General features: G+C 41.8%; 2 protein-coding genes and 1 long non-coding RNA gene across 3 annotated transcripts in view; all 3 read right to left on the minus strand.

Annotated features, from left to right (window-relative positions):
* The window catches only part of LOC109471719, a 28,798-nt gene extending 14,141 nt beyond the window's left edge, over positions 1 to 14,657 (minus strand). The window contains 14 exon segments of the mRNA XM_019771069.1: positions 3,406 to 3,667; positions 4,093 to 4,209; positions 4,589 to 4,975; positions 5,264 to 5,377; positions 5,711 to 5,799; positions 6,701 to 6,810; positions 6,993 to 7,037; positions 7,148 to 7,455; positions 10,319 to 10,507; positions 10,875 to 11,096; positions 11,269 to 11,420; positions 13,201 to 13,462; positions 13,887 to 14,020; positions 14,476 to 14,657. Of these exon segments, the coding sequence (XP_019626628.1) occupies positions 3,406 to 3,667; positions 4,093 to 4,209; positions 4,589 to 4,975; positions 5,264 to 5,377; positions 5,711 to 5,799; positions 6,701 to 6,810; positions 6,993 to 7,037; positions 7,148 to 7,455; positions 10,319 to 10,507; positions 10,875 to 11,096; positions 11,269 to 11,420; positions 13,201 to 13,462; positions 13,887 to 14,020; positions 14,476 to 14,657 (2,573 nt within the window).
* LOC109471735 lies at positions 6,727 to 7,395 on the minus strand. Its single transcript, XR_002140323.1, has 3 exons — positions 7,148 to 7,395; positions 6,993 to 7,037; positions 6,727 to 6,810 (listed from the first exon to the last, which is right to left on the minus strand). It is a non-coding gene; the product is annotated as an uncharacterized LOC109471735 (long non-coding RNA).
* A 389-nt stretch (positions 14,658 to 15,046) lies between the features above and the next one.
* Positions 15,047 to 15,509, minus strand: part of LOC109471720 (low-density lipoprotein receptor-related protein 6-like) — a 15,143-nt gene continuing 14,680 nt past the window's right edge. The window contains exon 7 of the mRNA XM_019771070.1: positions 15,047 to 15,282. Within this exon, the coding sequence (XP_019626629.1) occupies positions 15,047 to 15,282 (236 nt within the window). The remainder of the gene's footprint in view (positions 15,283 to 15,509) is intronic.

Raw genomic sequence — 15,509 nt, forward strand, 5'->3', positions numbered from 1 at the left:
CATGCTGAGGACTTCCTCACACCACGAACGGCACGGTAGCAGTGGTTTGTTCCTAAATACACAGGCAGATTTAGGAATATCAACATAAGGTTTTCTTACTTTTAAAACACACTAAAAAGAAAATGCAATTTAAGCACGAACGTTTACGTTTCATTTGAATATGAACGAACTTATTGCTAACCATAACTGTGGAATTATAAACGAAGGTAAAACTTACCAATACTAATAAAGTAGCGTTTAAAACACGCCTCGGCGACGTGATTCTCTTTTGGGGGCACACCCCAGTTTATTTTGGGTCTTAATTCGATTCTGCATACCCTTAACTCTAGCGACCGTCTCTCTCAGGAAATACCTCTTGAGTCAAAACTGTGTTTGCAAATGAAGGATATCGCTCTAGCAACGAGAACAATAGAATTTTAATTTCTTTCACCTCTCACATTTTTGTAAATGTTAGGGGGAAAAAGAATTTTTCGATGAAAAATGATGCCAAAATTGGCCATTTTCACGTGGAATTAGACCCATCACCCAGAATTTAGCCACTAATATGACTTATATGGTCGGAAAGAGAAAACCCTTATGTATTATTAAGAAAAGTACAAAGAAAATCCTAACACTGAGATTATCACAATAGCCCGTCGCGCGAGGCATAGCGACAGCACCCCCAGAACGCGTACAACGCATATATAGGTCAAACCGAAGCACCGCGCTGAAGGCGGAAGGACACCCGGAAGTAAGCCTCGGGCCCGAAATCAATTTTCACCCAAAACACGCCACTTCTTACTCTTTCCAGCCATGTTAGTAGTTAATACCATTTTGCGGCAGATTATGAGAAATGTAAACTCAAACATGAACCACCTTCGTCACTTTTTTTCCGCGCACTGCAGTGGACCACTGTCGCGAAAGAATTGGTGTGTGCACCGTTTTGATGTGAGTGATGATCATGATGTCTATTTTTGGTTATTGTGTGCTTGTTTAAGGATGTGGGCCATAAGTTTCACACGAGGATTTAATAATAAACATATCCTTGAAAATAAGGGTATTCTAGCATTTATTCATAAATTATGCAAATTAGGACCCGATTTGAATAAATTATGTTTAGCGATGTTCGCCTTCGCTGAACTTCCAGTATGGCAAGTACTAAATTCCCAGCAATTACCACTATAACATTGTATAGTTCATATTAATTATGCAAATTAGGTATTTCTTTACATAATGAATATCTGCTTAAGATCTTGTCTTTCTCAATTACAAATGTCACAAGTGTTTTATAGCCCTAACTTTGAACACAGCAGAATTATAGAATTGTTTCATTAATTATGCAAATCAGATGATGATTTTCATAATTGTAATTCAATAATATCAAGCATCACTTATGCTTAGGTCACATTTGAAACGGCGCCCGTTCGGCATGTCCTCGGTGTAGACGCCGGCCGGCGTCATGACGCCGAGCGTGCGCCGTACTGTCAGGGTCACAATTAAATGTTCCTTTACGGCTCCCTGTCGGGGCCTGATTGTGCTCCGGCCGGCGGCTCTCATTAATATTCATAAACTTTTGCGGCCGGTTTCTGTCAGGGACCCGTCCGGTGCCCGGTCAGTCGCCCGTCTTGACCCGTGCGGCGTGTGGTAGGGTGCCGACCTGCTCTTACAGTTCGGCCGGGCAGCTGTCAGGTCCTTGGCGGGTTCCTGGCGGGATCCCGACGGGCTCCTCTCGTGTTTTTGAGCAGGTACATATATAAGCGCTGCACTGCCTGCTACCGTTCACTTCAAGTAAGGCCATGTTGATTTGATTATATGGATGACATCCGCGCGCGCATGAATTTTCGGCCGTTTCCAAAAAAAAAGTTTTCAACCATACTGTAAATCGTGCAAAACAGTTGCTAAATGAGCAAAAATATACCATAAGTTGCAAGGAAAACATTTAGAAACGATACCAATGTCGTAGAATGCCAAAATCAAAGGAAAAAAGACAAAAATGTAAAGAAATGAATTCGAAGAGTAGATTATTCGCCATAACATATTCTGTGCCATTTGTTCAACCTTCATGACCACGTAGATGTCATAATGAAAGCAACTTTTTTTTGTCAAAACTTTTTTTTATTCGCACGCGCGCATCAGTTTTGGGGTTCCCAGAGGATGTCATCCATATAATCAAAGCAACATGGCCTAAAGAGTACACGTCAAGTAAAGAGTAGACTGAAGTTGGCGATGCAGCGTTCAGTGCAACCTGCAAACAACTTACAAGCCCGTCTGAGATTGAGATTGGTGACAACCTACATGTAGGTCTTCTGGCATTGGTAGCTGAAGAAGAGAGGCAGGCAGAACCGGTGCGTCGCAAAAGTAACCGAGGGCCTACTTTCGAAAGTACTTCTGTTGAAATTTGGACTGAAAATAAATGCCAATAACTTCTGATTCCATTTTATTACGAAGGCATATGATGTAACAAGAGATAATGTCAGACACATTCTATTCCTGTTATGATCTGTTTTATGAAGTTGGCAAGAGAGCCGTGCCGGCTGTTTTCCCTTGCCCTTCGACATTCTGACACACAAATACAAGGTGTAACACACACAAGTACACGATGTAACACACACGTGGTGAACTGTGCGACGTAGTCTGAGGCAGGAGTTTATATATGCTCCCTATAACCCCCTTTTCCTGACCATCTGATGCACTGATCAGCACATGTGACGTCATAATCTTAGGCAGGTGCCTGTTCGGCCGCCCGACGGGTCCCGGGCAGTGAGGTTACGGCGTCGCTTCGGCGTATTTCGCCGAACGGGGCCCGAAGTGTTTTTAACTCTGAGTTAAAATCGATTCGGCGACCGCGCGGGGCCAAAAATAGGCCGGCAGCCGTCGGGAAGCTCACCGGTCTCCGTCCAGGTCCCGTTCGGTAGTGCCAAAAAACACGCCGAACACGCGCCGAGCGGGCCCCTTTCTTGAATTGTGACCTAAGCATTAAGCTACCTACGTACCAAAATACCAAAAATCACGACGATCCGTCAACCGCTCTTTTAGATAAAAAGAAATCGTCCAGTTCCATAACAAGCTTATAGGGGGCCTTTACTCGCATGACTTCTTTCTACGCACCTCCATCTAAAGTTCATGACCCTAGCATGTCCCGATCGCGAAATATCAAGACCAGAAGTTCCGCTGCAGTACAAAGGGAAACCATGAGGGACCCAAAATCCTATCATTTCTGGATTTAGACACACCCTACCAACCCTGCAAGTATGAAACCAATCCTCCTGTCGTTCTTGAGTTATCTTGTTGACAATATTTAATTCCCTATTGAATGCTTTACGTGGAATTCTTAGAATGTTTTCAACTCAACAGTAGTACTATTCCAACGGCTCGCCAACGGCTCGTCAAAGATCATGATACACGTAACGAAGCATGTTTACTCACATGCAAGAGGTCGCGTTGTCTGCATGACGAGACAAAGAGCAGGTAGTGTCGTTCTCTTTGGGTACAGCACATTGCGGGAAAATCACTGTAGATGCGAATTCCCGGAACTCGGGATGTCGGTTCTGTCCGTCTGTGGGCGAACTGTTGAGCAGGTCCACGACAGAGGAATTCTGTATCTCCTCAAACGTCGTCTGACCCAGCTGATTGGGTAACATTGTAAGTCTACCGCCGAGGTTGAAATCCACAGGAATCGGCAGGCACTCTGCATATTACAAAATAGCCATTGTACCATTCACATTTAAACATCTACAGGAGGCACTGACAAAGATGTAAAATGATCCATTAAGAATTCTGCCTGAAATGCAAGTTGAATTTTTTTTGGCAGCATCATGAAATCATCGGACTTTTACCATAATAATGATTCTATTCTTTCATTTCTATTTATTTTCTTGTTACTTTCAATTTTTTTCAGCATTAAGGGCCACGACAAAACAAATAGTATAGTCAACAGACTTTGGATGATGGGAGTTAATATTGTGAGAAAAGCATGCCGGGAGCAAGAGTAAATAATGCTTAATATCAAGACCTTCTTCCATTGGAAAGAAAATTGAATCTACAAGTAAGGTTATTGTACGAGCAACTGTATGTGCAGGTGAGAACTAGAAGGACTTTGTGAGAGCAGCTTACCACAACCGTCCTCGTCACTCCCGTCCGAACAGTCCGTCCTCCCGTCACACCGCCTCCAGGTCAGGGTGCAGGCATGTCCGTGTCCGCAACGGAAGTACCCGAGGGGGCAGCGGATCGCTGTGTGAGGAAACAGCCTGTTAGGTAGAACTGTAACATTTGCAATGTTTGCCGTAACATGGTCCAGCCCAACGACTGATCAGCTTATTTTGACTTATAACAACGAGGTTCAGGTTGATAGTGACCAGCCCCTCCAGCTTTTTCCATCATATTGTTACATAATTTATTCCAACACCATATATGGTGCCCAGTCCCTGGAGGTCGGCCCTGCCACTTTGCTACATCAATTTAACCAAACACAAGGGTCATTGTAAGGCAGGCAGGACAACCGTGTGGTCCGGGTCATTAACATTAATTTTGAGTTGAAGGAGAGGAAACGGACCAAAATAATGTTACTAATGTGCGGAGCGGAGGTAAAGTTGACATAATTTTGACATACGGTCCTTCAGCTGGCAGATGAAGTTGAATGCGGACGAGCACGGCGCGTCGTTCCATCCGGCCCCGAGGTGGCTGACACAGCCTTCTCCGTTACTGTTGGTTTCCCCCGGATGCCACCCAGTCCAGTCTGTGGTCGGGCTGTATGGAGTCCCATCTTCCCAGGCCCACCCTCCCTCTCCGCTCTGTTTGTTCAGGCCGAACCAGAAAGGAGAGTTGGGATCCACGGCGTTCTTGAGGTCCAACAAGAAGTCGTTCACTTCTCTGTCCTTCGGCATGGCGAGGAGCCCCCCGTCCGTTGCACACACCTGTCTGGCCTGACTGTAGGTTTTGACTTGGTTGTATGCCTTGAAGCACGAGTCCCCGTGTGCGGTGTAACTCACTGGACAACCTACAGAAATATTGTATCCTTTAACTTAGCTTTGTAAAAATTCAAATTCATATTTTTTTAGGAAACTAGTTTATAACTGCATAGAGAACTGGTATGCTCTATACAATAACTCTCAGACTCGACTTCCTCTTCCCGACAAACCAGTCACTGTTAAACTCTCCCACTCAGACTCAACTGGAGCAATGTGATTTTAAATCGGTTCCCATTGACTGACAGAAACAGAAATTGGCACAGTATTAGGTCTTAACAAAAAAAAAACACTTTGCCGAGTCTTTATTTACTACTTACCGCCTTGCAATAGCGTAGTGACCGGAGCCGTGCTTTGCTCCACAGTCATGGGTGTGATGACCGGAGACGTTATTTCCTCAGCAGTCGAAGGTGTGATGACCGGAGCAGTGTTTCCTTAGCAGTCGAAGGTGTGATGACCCGGAGCAGTGTTTCCTAGCAGTCGAAGGTGTGATGACCCGGAGCAGTGTTTCCCTTAGCAGTCGAAGGTGTGATGACCGGAGCAGTGTTTCCTGGCAGTCGAAGGTGTGATGACCGGAGCAGTGTTTCCTTAGCAGTCGAAGGTGTGATGACCGGAGCAGTGTTTTCCTTGGCAGTCGAAGGTGTGATGACCGGAGCAGTGTTTTCCTTGGCAGTCGAAGGTGTGATGACCGGAGCAGTGTTTTCCTTAGCAGTCGAAGGTGTGATGACCGGAGCAGTGTTTTCCTTAGCAGTCGAAGGTGTGATGACCGGAGTCGTGATTCGCTCCACAATCGAAGGTGTAGTGACTGGAGCTGTGCTTGTCTTCACAGTTGTTGTTGCTGGTGATGTAGGGGTCGCTGTAATGTTGAACAGAAAGCCAAGCAATTCAACTGTGCATCCTATTTACCAAAACAACTAGAGTCACAGCCTGTGCTTACGTCAGCACGAAACAAATTGATAGGTAAGTGCAAGCAGACTTTTAATAAAATGTGGAAACCACGTTATGTGCAATATTTACGGAAGACGACAATTGCTGATCTTAATAGTTCTTCAACTTCTTCATTCGGACACAATGATACGTTATTATATATATAAATATATAAATCTATCTATATCTATCCATCTATCTATCTATATCTATCTATCTATATCTACCTATCTATCTATCTATCTATCTATCTATCTATCTATATATATCTATCTATATCTATATCTATCTTTCTCTCTCTCTCTCNAAAATGCAGCAAAGCAGATGTTGCATTTCATGGTGTCTGCAGGGAAGTAGAAGGGGTCCGCATCACACACGGTGGTGGTCAGGGTTTCTACCCTCCAGATTACCTGGCCATTGCTACTGATCCAGACCGGAACGATTTTTGGTAGGCCTTGGTATAAAGGATTAGCACTGTGGAGTAATCAGAAGTTTTTTTACAAGTTAATTTACTGGTAAGATAACCATCATCTAGTGTCAAACTGATAAAACCATTCCTAGCATTGTATCCCAGTGTCAACAAAGATATTGTCGGTCATTTTGTTAGTTATATTTTAAGGTAATTGTGTAATGTTTGGCACTACAGGATCATTTTTATTTAACGGGTACTTTAAATGACATACAAGACTTCAAATCAGTGTAATGTTATTTTCATTAACTATCTTACAAGTAAAATGCTATTTTCTGCAGTTCAGGGCATTTAAAAAACAACAGATCAGGCATGGTTCATTTTCGATTCAATGATGATAGTTTTAGAAGACACAACATACTTCCCCTTCAGAGTAAGTGTAGGGGTCCAGATACTGCTGCCAGGGACGCTGATAGTCTCGATGTTGTCGTAGTACTTTGGATCCCAGCTCAGTCGGCTGTCCTGCCATGTCTGGAGTAACAAGAAACAAATTATTACTGTGTAGCTTACTAGCAAAAAATTATACAGCAAAGTATAGCAAAATTATGATGATGATAGCAAATCACATAAACCTCCTAATAAAAACGAGACATGATTATATGAATGCGATATTATTCTAAGTGCACAGATATTTAATAACTACGTGGACTTACGAAATGGATGACGACAGAGGCAACCAGCTGCTCCTTCTTTTCCTCCTGAAAGAAAAGGTAAAGCATCGGTCAGTTATGTTTTGCTCCCTCCACGAACTGTCTATTTGTCATAAACCAACGAGGATTTGAAATGTGTTACAGATACTGAAACTCACCAAGTCGACGATCTGTTCTACAGATCCAGTAAAGCTGATGACGGGTCGGATGTGGTTCTCAATCCGAGTAGGGGTCTCTGCCTCGGTAGGGTTGTCAGTCTCAGCACGGTTCTCAGTGACGGCAGGGTTCCCAGTGACGGTAGGGTTGTCAGTGTCGGTAGGGTTTTCAGTGTCGCTAGAGTTGTCAGTGTCGGTACGGTTCCCAGTGTCGCTAGGGTTCTCAGGCTGGGTACGGCTCTCAGGCCCAGATGCTAGGTTGCGATTGTTCACATCGAGCAGGTCGGCTTTTAGCCTATCCTCGAAATTCACTGAGGAAGAGACAATACATATCTATCGTTAGGAAGACATATTATTTCCATCTATTGCAGTGTGTTTCTAAATTGTTTATGCAGGTCTACAGAACTGTATAAACAATTTAGAAACATACTGCAATAGATGGAAATTGAGTGTTAATGTAACTAAAACCAAAGTTCTTCTATTCGCGAAAGGAATGTCTAAATAGATTCTATTTATACGGAAAGGAAATTGAAGTTACCGACAGCTACACTTATCTCGGTATGCCTCTCACGTCTTCGGGCAAATTTAAAACCGCCAGAAAATATTTAAAAACTAAAGCAATGAGAGCGCTATTCAAACTTAAATCCCTTTTGTTTTCTGAAACTAACATTTCAATTCAATTAGCAAAAGCCTTTTCAACAAATTTGTGAAGCCGATTTTTCTATATGGATCCAAATTAACATGTTTCGACCAAACATCTAAAACAATAAAACTTAATGTTTCTACGCGTATTTCAGAATCCACACCAAAAAAACATTTTCTCCACTGTATTAGAGAAACTTGATATAGGGGAAAATATTCCTGCTTCGGTTAGAAAGAGTTTAAGCTCCACGTGTGCCCACACATATGTGATTCATTTTGAAAGAAGGACAGATAAGGACATGTTTTTTTAATCTAGCGTCTCGTCTAAACTTAGAAAACGACAACTTTTCAATTGAAAATATACATCTTTCTCAATATATTCCAGAATTTGATGCCATCGATATGAACTTTCAAAAATTTTTACTTAGAGTTAATACAAAAGCATCAAATGATGGTTTTCGTCGAGAACTAGGAACCTTTCCAATAATAATAGATACTGAAATACAATTAATAAAATACTGGCATCGTTTTGTAAACTTGACCGAAGACACCTTACATCGTGAAGCATGCGATGTTTTATATTCTGGTAAACACGATTGGCTTAACCACGTAAACGACGTTCTGAATTACAATGGTCTTTGACAATTCTGGACGAACCCGGGTCATACCAAGTGGATACGATAACCAATCAATTACGATCCCGCCTTCAAGATATATACATACGAAAATGGTATAACTCTATTAGTAACAACGCAAAACTTTCAGTTTATACCGCATTAAAGGAAAATTATAGACAAAAACAATACCTCTCAAGTATACACAATCTAGATATCCGAAAAACGATCACAAAATTAAGAATTAGTTGTAATAAATTAAACATAGAAATGGGTCGATACAAGAAATACCAAATAGACCAAAGGTACTGTCCATTTTGTCCAAACAAGATTGAAAATGACCACCATTTTATAATGGATTGTATACTCTACAATGATAAGCGCCTATTTCTGTTCACCTTTCTTTCCGCTTGTTCAATTGATTTCAATACGTTAGATCCTATAAATAAATGCAACTACATTCTCAGGGGAGATAACCAATACAGTGTTCAAATAGGAAAATACAATACATGTTTGAGAATAGTTAACCTTTATTGTTACATCATACATATACTCTTTACGTAAGATAACGTTATCCACACATGTATTTAGCTTTGTTAGATCTTTACTTAGGTTGTAGAAGACCATACAAAAGTCTCTGTACTTTTTGTTGTGTCAATAAAGAATCTATATCAACAGATTTTTTAACTTTTGAGATTGATCATGATGGTATATTTTGGCTTTACATTTTATATTAAAAGAAATCTAATAAAACTTTATAAGTTTGAATGTTGTTCATGCGTTCGATGTGTTTTAAATTAAAAATACTTTTGTGAATTATGACTAATAGTATTTGTTTATTTAGGACCTTAACAAACAAAGAATCCCAAAAAGGCACACATTTGCTCGGGAGCAAATGCAGCAAATGGCTTCACCACATCCCGCGTACCAAAAATGGATCTGCCCCCCTCCCCACACACAGCCATTTCCAATACTCAATGTTACGGTCATTCTTGGAAGAATCATATTATGTAGTTACAAGTGGGCCCATGTATTTGCATGTTGCAGGTACATAAAATTGCACCAGACATTATACCAAATCTTAACAGATAACCCCCATAATTATAGGAAACAATGTCAATAAAGGTCAATGACCTTACCTACCACACCGCTACAGTACATGTATCTGTAGCTTAATTGGTTGAAAGAATTTTTAAACCAAATTGAAAAAAAAATGTTTAAAAAATGGCCAGGTATATAAAAATATAGGTTATGTGACATATTTCCATTAATTTATAAATTAGTTCCCTCCTTTTTCCTGACCAAAAAGACAACTATGTGCCACCACGCAGGTCTTTTTTAATTATTTAGTGAATAGCCAAATTGAAACCACATCTACAAACATGGCCACATCTGCTACTGCCTTTATGCTCATATTTGGACATGGAGCCCCTGCCCCCATGCCCAAATATGGTAACACTCTAAATATGGTAAAACATACTGCTATTATAGTACATTACCAATGACACAGCCAAGACATCCAAATTAAACCATTCTAAAAGCCTTATTATGAATATGACTAAAAAAAACGTTTGGGGGGGGTGGCCGGTGATAAATTAAGATATTGAATTCATTTGAAGACTTGGCATGAAGAGGAGAAGAAAAAGTAGGTACATGAGGAAAACAATATATCTTCACTGCATCCCTACATGGTGAAACCATAATAAATAAAACATGACAGTGCAAAGGAGGTAGAAAGCTTAACTTTCTCGCTCTCAATCAATGTACATAACAATTGGAAGAGTATTTAAAATAAAATATTTTAATAGGTTTGGCAATAAGTAGGACTTACTTATTCTTCTAAACTGCATCAAATTAAATTGTGCAAGTGTAGAAAATGCAGGCGTACTCAGACCTAATACTAGTAATAGTCATTCACCTGAACAACTGGGCTTGTCAACCTGCCAGAAGCCTCCTTCGACGCATCTTACTTCGGTAGGATACCCGGGCTTTATGTAGTACCCCTCGTTGCAGGTGAAGGCGATCCTTTCTCCCACGTAGTAGAACCTCTTCATAGGGCTTCTATTGCCGTAGTCAGGAGGACCGATGTCCCAGCAACCTCTCGTATCTGAGTTAGCATAGGCAATGGTAAGGTAAAGCAATCATTATCATGGAGAAAAGGAGCAGAATTGAACTCCGTATAAAAAAGAGACCAAAGATTTGGCCTGGAGCAGAACAACACAGAGTTACCAGCTTCACAAAACATCTCTAGATCACTCCTACGTATTTTGTTCTTGCATAAAAATAGTGTAAAGCACAGACACATGTGAGAGACTGAGAGGAATGCCTGTGACTTTGTTAGCTCTATACTACTAATGAGTGAATATCGTCAGATTAGAGTTGTCTAGTATTTTAATATAAAATTTCTGAGAACCACGGACTGAGAGTTTCTGAGAATCTCGGGTGTGGTCTCGGGAACAAGGTATGGGTCTTACTGCAGGAAACGACGTCGCATTCCTGCTGGCTGCCATCTTCCACCAGACAAAATGGCCTCCCCAGACCGGTAGGGTTACGGCAGTAGTTGTTATCTATGTTGGCCCAGGGGTACGCGGCTGTGTAGAACCCTTCCTGCGCAGCGGACCACTTCACACACTCTGCCCCGGACTTGGCTGTACTCCGTGTGCCGCGGTAGTTCATGCCGCCACCGTGGTAGCAAACTGAGGAGGAAAAAACGGCCAAAAATCAGTAATTTATCCTATAAGTAAACAAATAAATGCACCTCTAAATGCATGATTGTTCTTAAATACCAGGGAATGGAAACATTGGAATGACATGCCAATTACAAATGCCACTGCCAGCGGAAAGTCATGAGTCTATTTTTTTCTTTACCTTCACCGTTCCTTGTCGCTGGTTCGGGGTTCCAACAGCCGTGCTGTGGTGGTGGAAACAAGTCACAGGTTGGGAACCGCTTCTTCATCCAGGGATCAGCCATGTTAAGGACTTCCTCACACCACGAACGGCACGGTAGCAGTGGTTTGTTCCTAAATACACAGGCAGATTTAGGAATATCAACATGAGGTTTTCTTACTTTTAAAACACACTAAAAAGAAAATGAAATTTAAGCACGAACGTTTACGTTTCATTTGAATATGAACGAACTTATTGCTAACCATAACTGTGGAATTATAAAACTTACCAATACTAATAAAGCAGCGTTTAAAACACGCCTCGGCGACGTGATTCTCTTTTGGGGGCACAACCCAGTTTATTTTGGGTCTTTTTCGATTCTGCATACCCTTAACTCTGGCGACCGTCTCTTTCAGGAAATACCTCTTGAGTCAAAACTGTGTTTGCAAATGAAGGATATCGCTCTAGCTACGAGAACAATAGAATTTTAATTTCTTTTACCTCTCACATTTTTGTAAATTTTAGGGGAAAAAAGAATTTTTCGATGAAAAATTATGCCAAAATTGGCCATTTTCACGTGTAATTAGACCCATCACCCAGAATTTAGCCACTAATATGACTTATATGGTCGGAAAGAGAAAACCCTTATGTATTATTAAGAAAAGTATAAAGAAAATCCTAACACTGAGATGATCACAATAGCCCGTCGCGCGAGGCATAGCGACAGCACCCCCAGAACGCATACAACGCATATGTAGGTCAAACCGAAGAACCGCTCTGAACTCGGAAGGACACCCGGAAGTAAGCCTCGGGCCCGAAATCAATTTTCACCCAAAACACGCCACTTCTTACACTTTCCAGCCATGTTAGTAGTTAATACCATTTTGCAGCAGATTATGAGAAATGTAAACTCAAACATGAACCACCGGAACCCCTTCGTCACTTTTTTTTCCGCGCACTACAGTGGACCACTGTCGCGAAAGAATTGGTGTGTGCACCGTTTTGATGTGAGTGATGATCATGATGTCTGTTTTTGGTTATTGTGTGCTTGTTTAAGGATGTGGGCCAGCCATAAGTTTCTCACGAGGATTTAATAATAAACATACCCTTGAAAATAAGGGTATTCTAGCATTTATTCATAAATTATGCAAATTAGGACCCAATTTGAATAAATTATGTTTAGTGATGTTCGCCTTCACTGAACTTCCAGTATGGCAAGTACTAAATTCCCAGCAATTACCACTATAACACTGTATAGTTTATATTAATTATGCAAATTAGGTATTTCTTTACATAATGAATATCTGCTTAAGATCTTGTCTTTCTCAATTACAAATGTCACAAGTGTTTTATAGCCCCAACATCGAACACAGCAGATTTATAGAATTGTTTCATTAATTATGCAAATTAGATGGTGATTTTCATAATTGTAATTCAATAATATCAAGCATCACTTAAGCTACCTACGTACCAAAATACCAAAAATCACGACGATCCGTCAACCGCTCTTTTAGATAAAACGAAATAGTCCAGTTCCATAGCAAGCTGATAGGGGGCCTTTACTCGCATGACTTCTTTCTAAGCACTTCCATCTAAAGTTCATGACCTTAGCTATAGCATGTCCCGATAGCGAAATATCAAGACCAGAAGTTCCGCTGCAGTACCAAGGGAAACCATGAGGGACCCAAAATCCTATCATTTCTGGATTTAGACATACCCTACCAACCCTGCAAGTATGAAACCAATCCTCCTGTCATTCTTGAGTTATCTTGTTGACAATATTTAATTCCCAATTGAATATTTTACGTGGAATTCTTAGAATGTTTTCAACTCAATAGCAGTACTATTCCAATGGCTCCGCCCCCTAGGCGTCGTCAAAAATCATGATAAACGTAACGAAGCATGTTTACTCACTTGCAAGAGGTCGCGTTGTCTGCATGACGAGACAAAGAGCAGGTAGTGTCGTTCTCTTTGGGTACAGCACATTGCGGGAAAATCACTGTAGATGCGAATTCCCGGAACTCGGGATGTCGGTTCTGTCCGTCTGTGGGCGAACTGTTGAGCAGGTCCACGACAGAGGAATTCTGTATCTCCTCAAACGTCGTCTGGTCCAGCTGATTGGGTAACATTGTAAGTCTACCGCCGAGGTTGAAATCCACAGGAATCGGCAGGCACTCTGCATATTACAAAATAGCCATTGTACCATTCACATTTTAAACATCTACAGGAGGCACTGACAAAGATGTAAAATAATCCATTAAGAATTCTGCCTGAAATGCAAGTTGAATTTTTTTTGGCAGCATCATGAAATCATCGGACTTTTACCATAATAATGATTCTATTCTTTTATTTCTATTTATTTTCTTGTTACTTTCAATTTTTTTCAGCATTAAGGGCCACGACAAAACAAATAGTATAGTCAACAGACTTTGGATGATGGGAGTTAATATTGTGAGAAAAGCATGCCGGGAGCAAGAGTAAATAATGCTATATCAAGACCTTCTTCCATTGGAAAGAAAATTGAATCTACAAGTAAGGTTATTGTACGAGCAACTGTATGTGCAGGTGAGAACTAGAAGGACTTTGTGAGAGCAGCTTACCACAACCGTCCTCGTCACTCCCGTCCGAACAGTCCGTCCTCCCGTCACACCGCCTCCAGGTCAGGGTGCAGGCATGTCCGTGTCCGCACCGGAAGTACCCGAGGGGGCAGCGGATCGCTGTGTGAGGAAACAGCCTGTTAGGTAGAACTGTAACATTTGCAATATTTGCCGTAACATGGTCCAGCCCAACTACTGATCTGCTTATTTTGACTTATAACAACGAGGTTCATGTTGATAGTGACCAGCCCCTCCAGCTTTTTCCATCATATTGTTACATAATTTATTCCAACACCATATATGGTGCCCAGTCCCTGGAGGTCGGCCCTGCCACTTTGCTACATCAATTTAACCAAACACAAGGGTCATTGTAAGGCAGGCAGGACAACCGTGTGGTCCGGGTCATTAACATTAATTTGGAGTTGAAGGAGAGGAAACGGACCAAAATAATGTTACTAATGTGCGGAGCGGAGGTAAAGTTGACATAATTTTGACATACGGTCCTTCAGCTGGCAGATAAAGTTGAATGCGGACGAGCACGGCGCGTCGTTCCATCCGGCCCCGAGGTGGCTGACACAGCCTTCTCCGTTACTGTTGGTTTCCCCCGGATGCCACCCAGTCCAGTCTGCGGTTGGGCTGTATGGAGTCCCCATCTTCCCACGCCCACCCTCCCTCTCCGCTCTGTTTGTTCAGGCCGAACCAGAAAGGAGAGTTGGGATCCACGGCGTTCTTGAGGTCCAACAAGAAGTCGTTCACTTCTCTGTCCTTCGGCATGGCGAGGAGCCCCCCGTCCGCTGCACACACCTGTCTGGCCTGACTGTAGGTTTTGACTTGGTTGTATGCCTTGAAGCACGAATCCCCGTGTGTGGTGTAACTCACTGGACAACCTACAGAAATATTATATCCTTTAAGCTTTGTAAAAATCAAATTCATACTATTTTAGGAAACTAGTTCATAACGGCATAGAGAACTGGTATCCTCTATACAATAACTCTCAGACTCGACTTCCTCTTCTCGACAAACCAGTCACTGTTAAACTCTCCCACTCAGACTCGACTTGAGCAATGTGATTTTAAATCGGTTCCCATTGACTGACAGAAACAGAAATTGGCACAGTATTAGGTCTTAACAAAAAAAAAAACACTTTGCCGAGTCTTTATTTACTACTTACCGCCTTGCAATAGCGTAGTGACCGGAGCCGTGCTTTGCTCCACAGTCGAAGGCATGATGACCGGAGTCGTGATTCCCTCAGCAGTCGAAGGTATAATGACCGGAGCAGTGTTTTCCTCCGCAGTCGAAGATGTAATGACCGGAGTCGTGATTCGCTCCACAGTCGAAGGTGTAGTGACTGGAGCTGTGCTTGTCTTCACAGTTGTTGTTGCTGGTGATGTAGGGGTCGCTGTAATGTTGAACAGAAAACCAAGCAGTTCAACTGTGCATCCTATTTACCAAAACACAACTAGAGTCACAGCCTGTGCTTACGTCAGCACGAAACAAATTGATAGGTAAGTGCAAGCAGACTTTTTATATGATGTGGAAACCACGTTATGTACAATATGTACGAAAGACAACAATTGCTCATCTTAATACTTCTTACACTTCTTCATTCGGACACAATGATACGTT

The sequence above is a fragment of the Branchiostoma belcheri genome, unplaced genomic scaffold (genome assembly GCF_001625305.1).
Source record: "Branchiostoma belcheri isolate BF01 breed outbred unplaced genomic scaffold, Haploidv18h27 scaffold256, whole genome shotgun sequence".
NCBI lineage: Eukaryota > Metazoa > Chordata > Leptocardii > Amphioxiformes > Branchiostomatidae > Branchiostoma > Branchiostoma belcheri.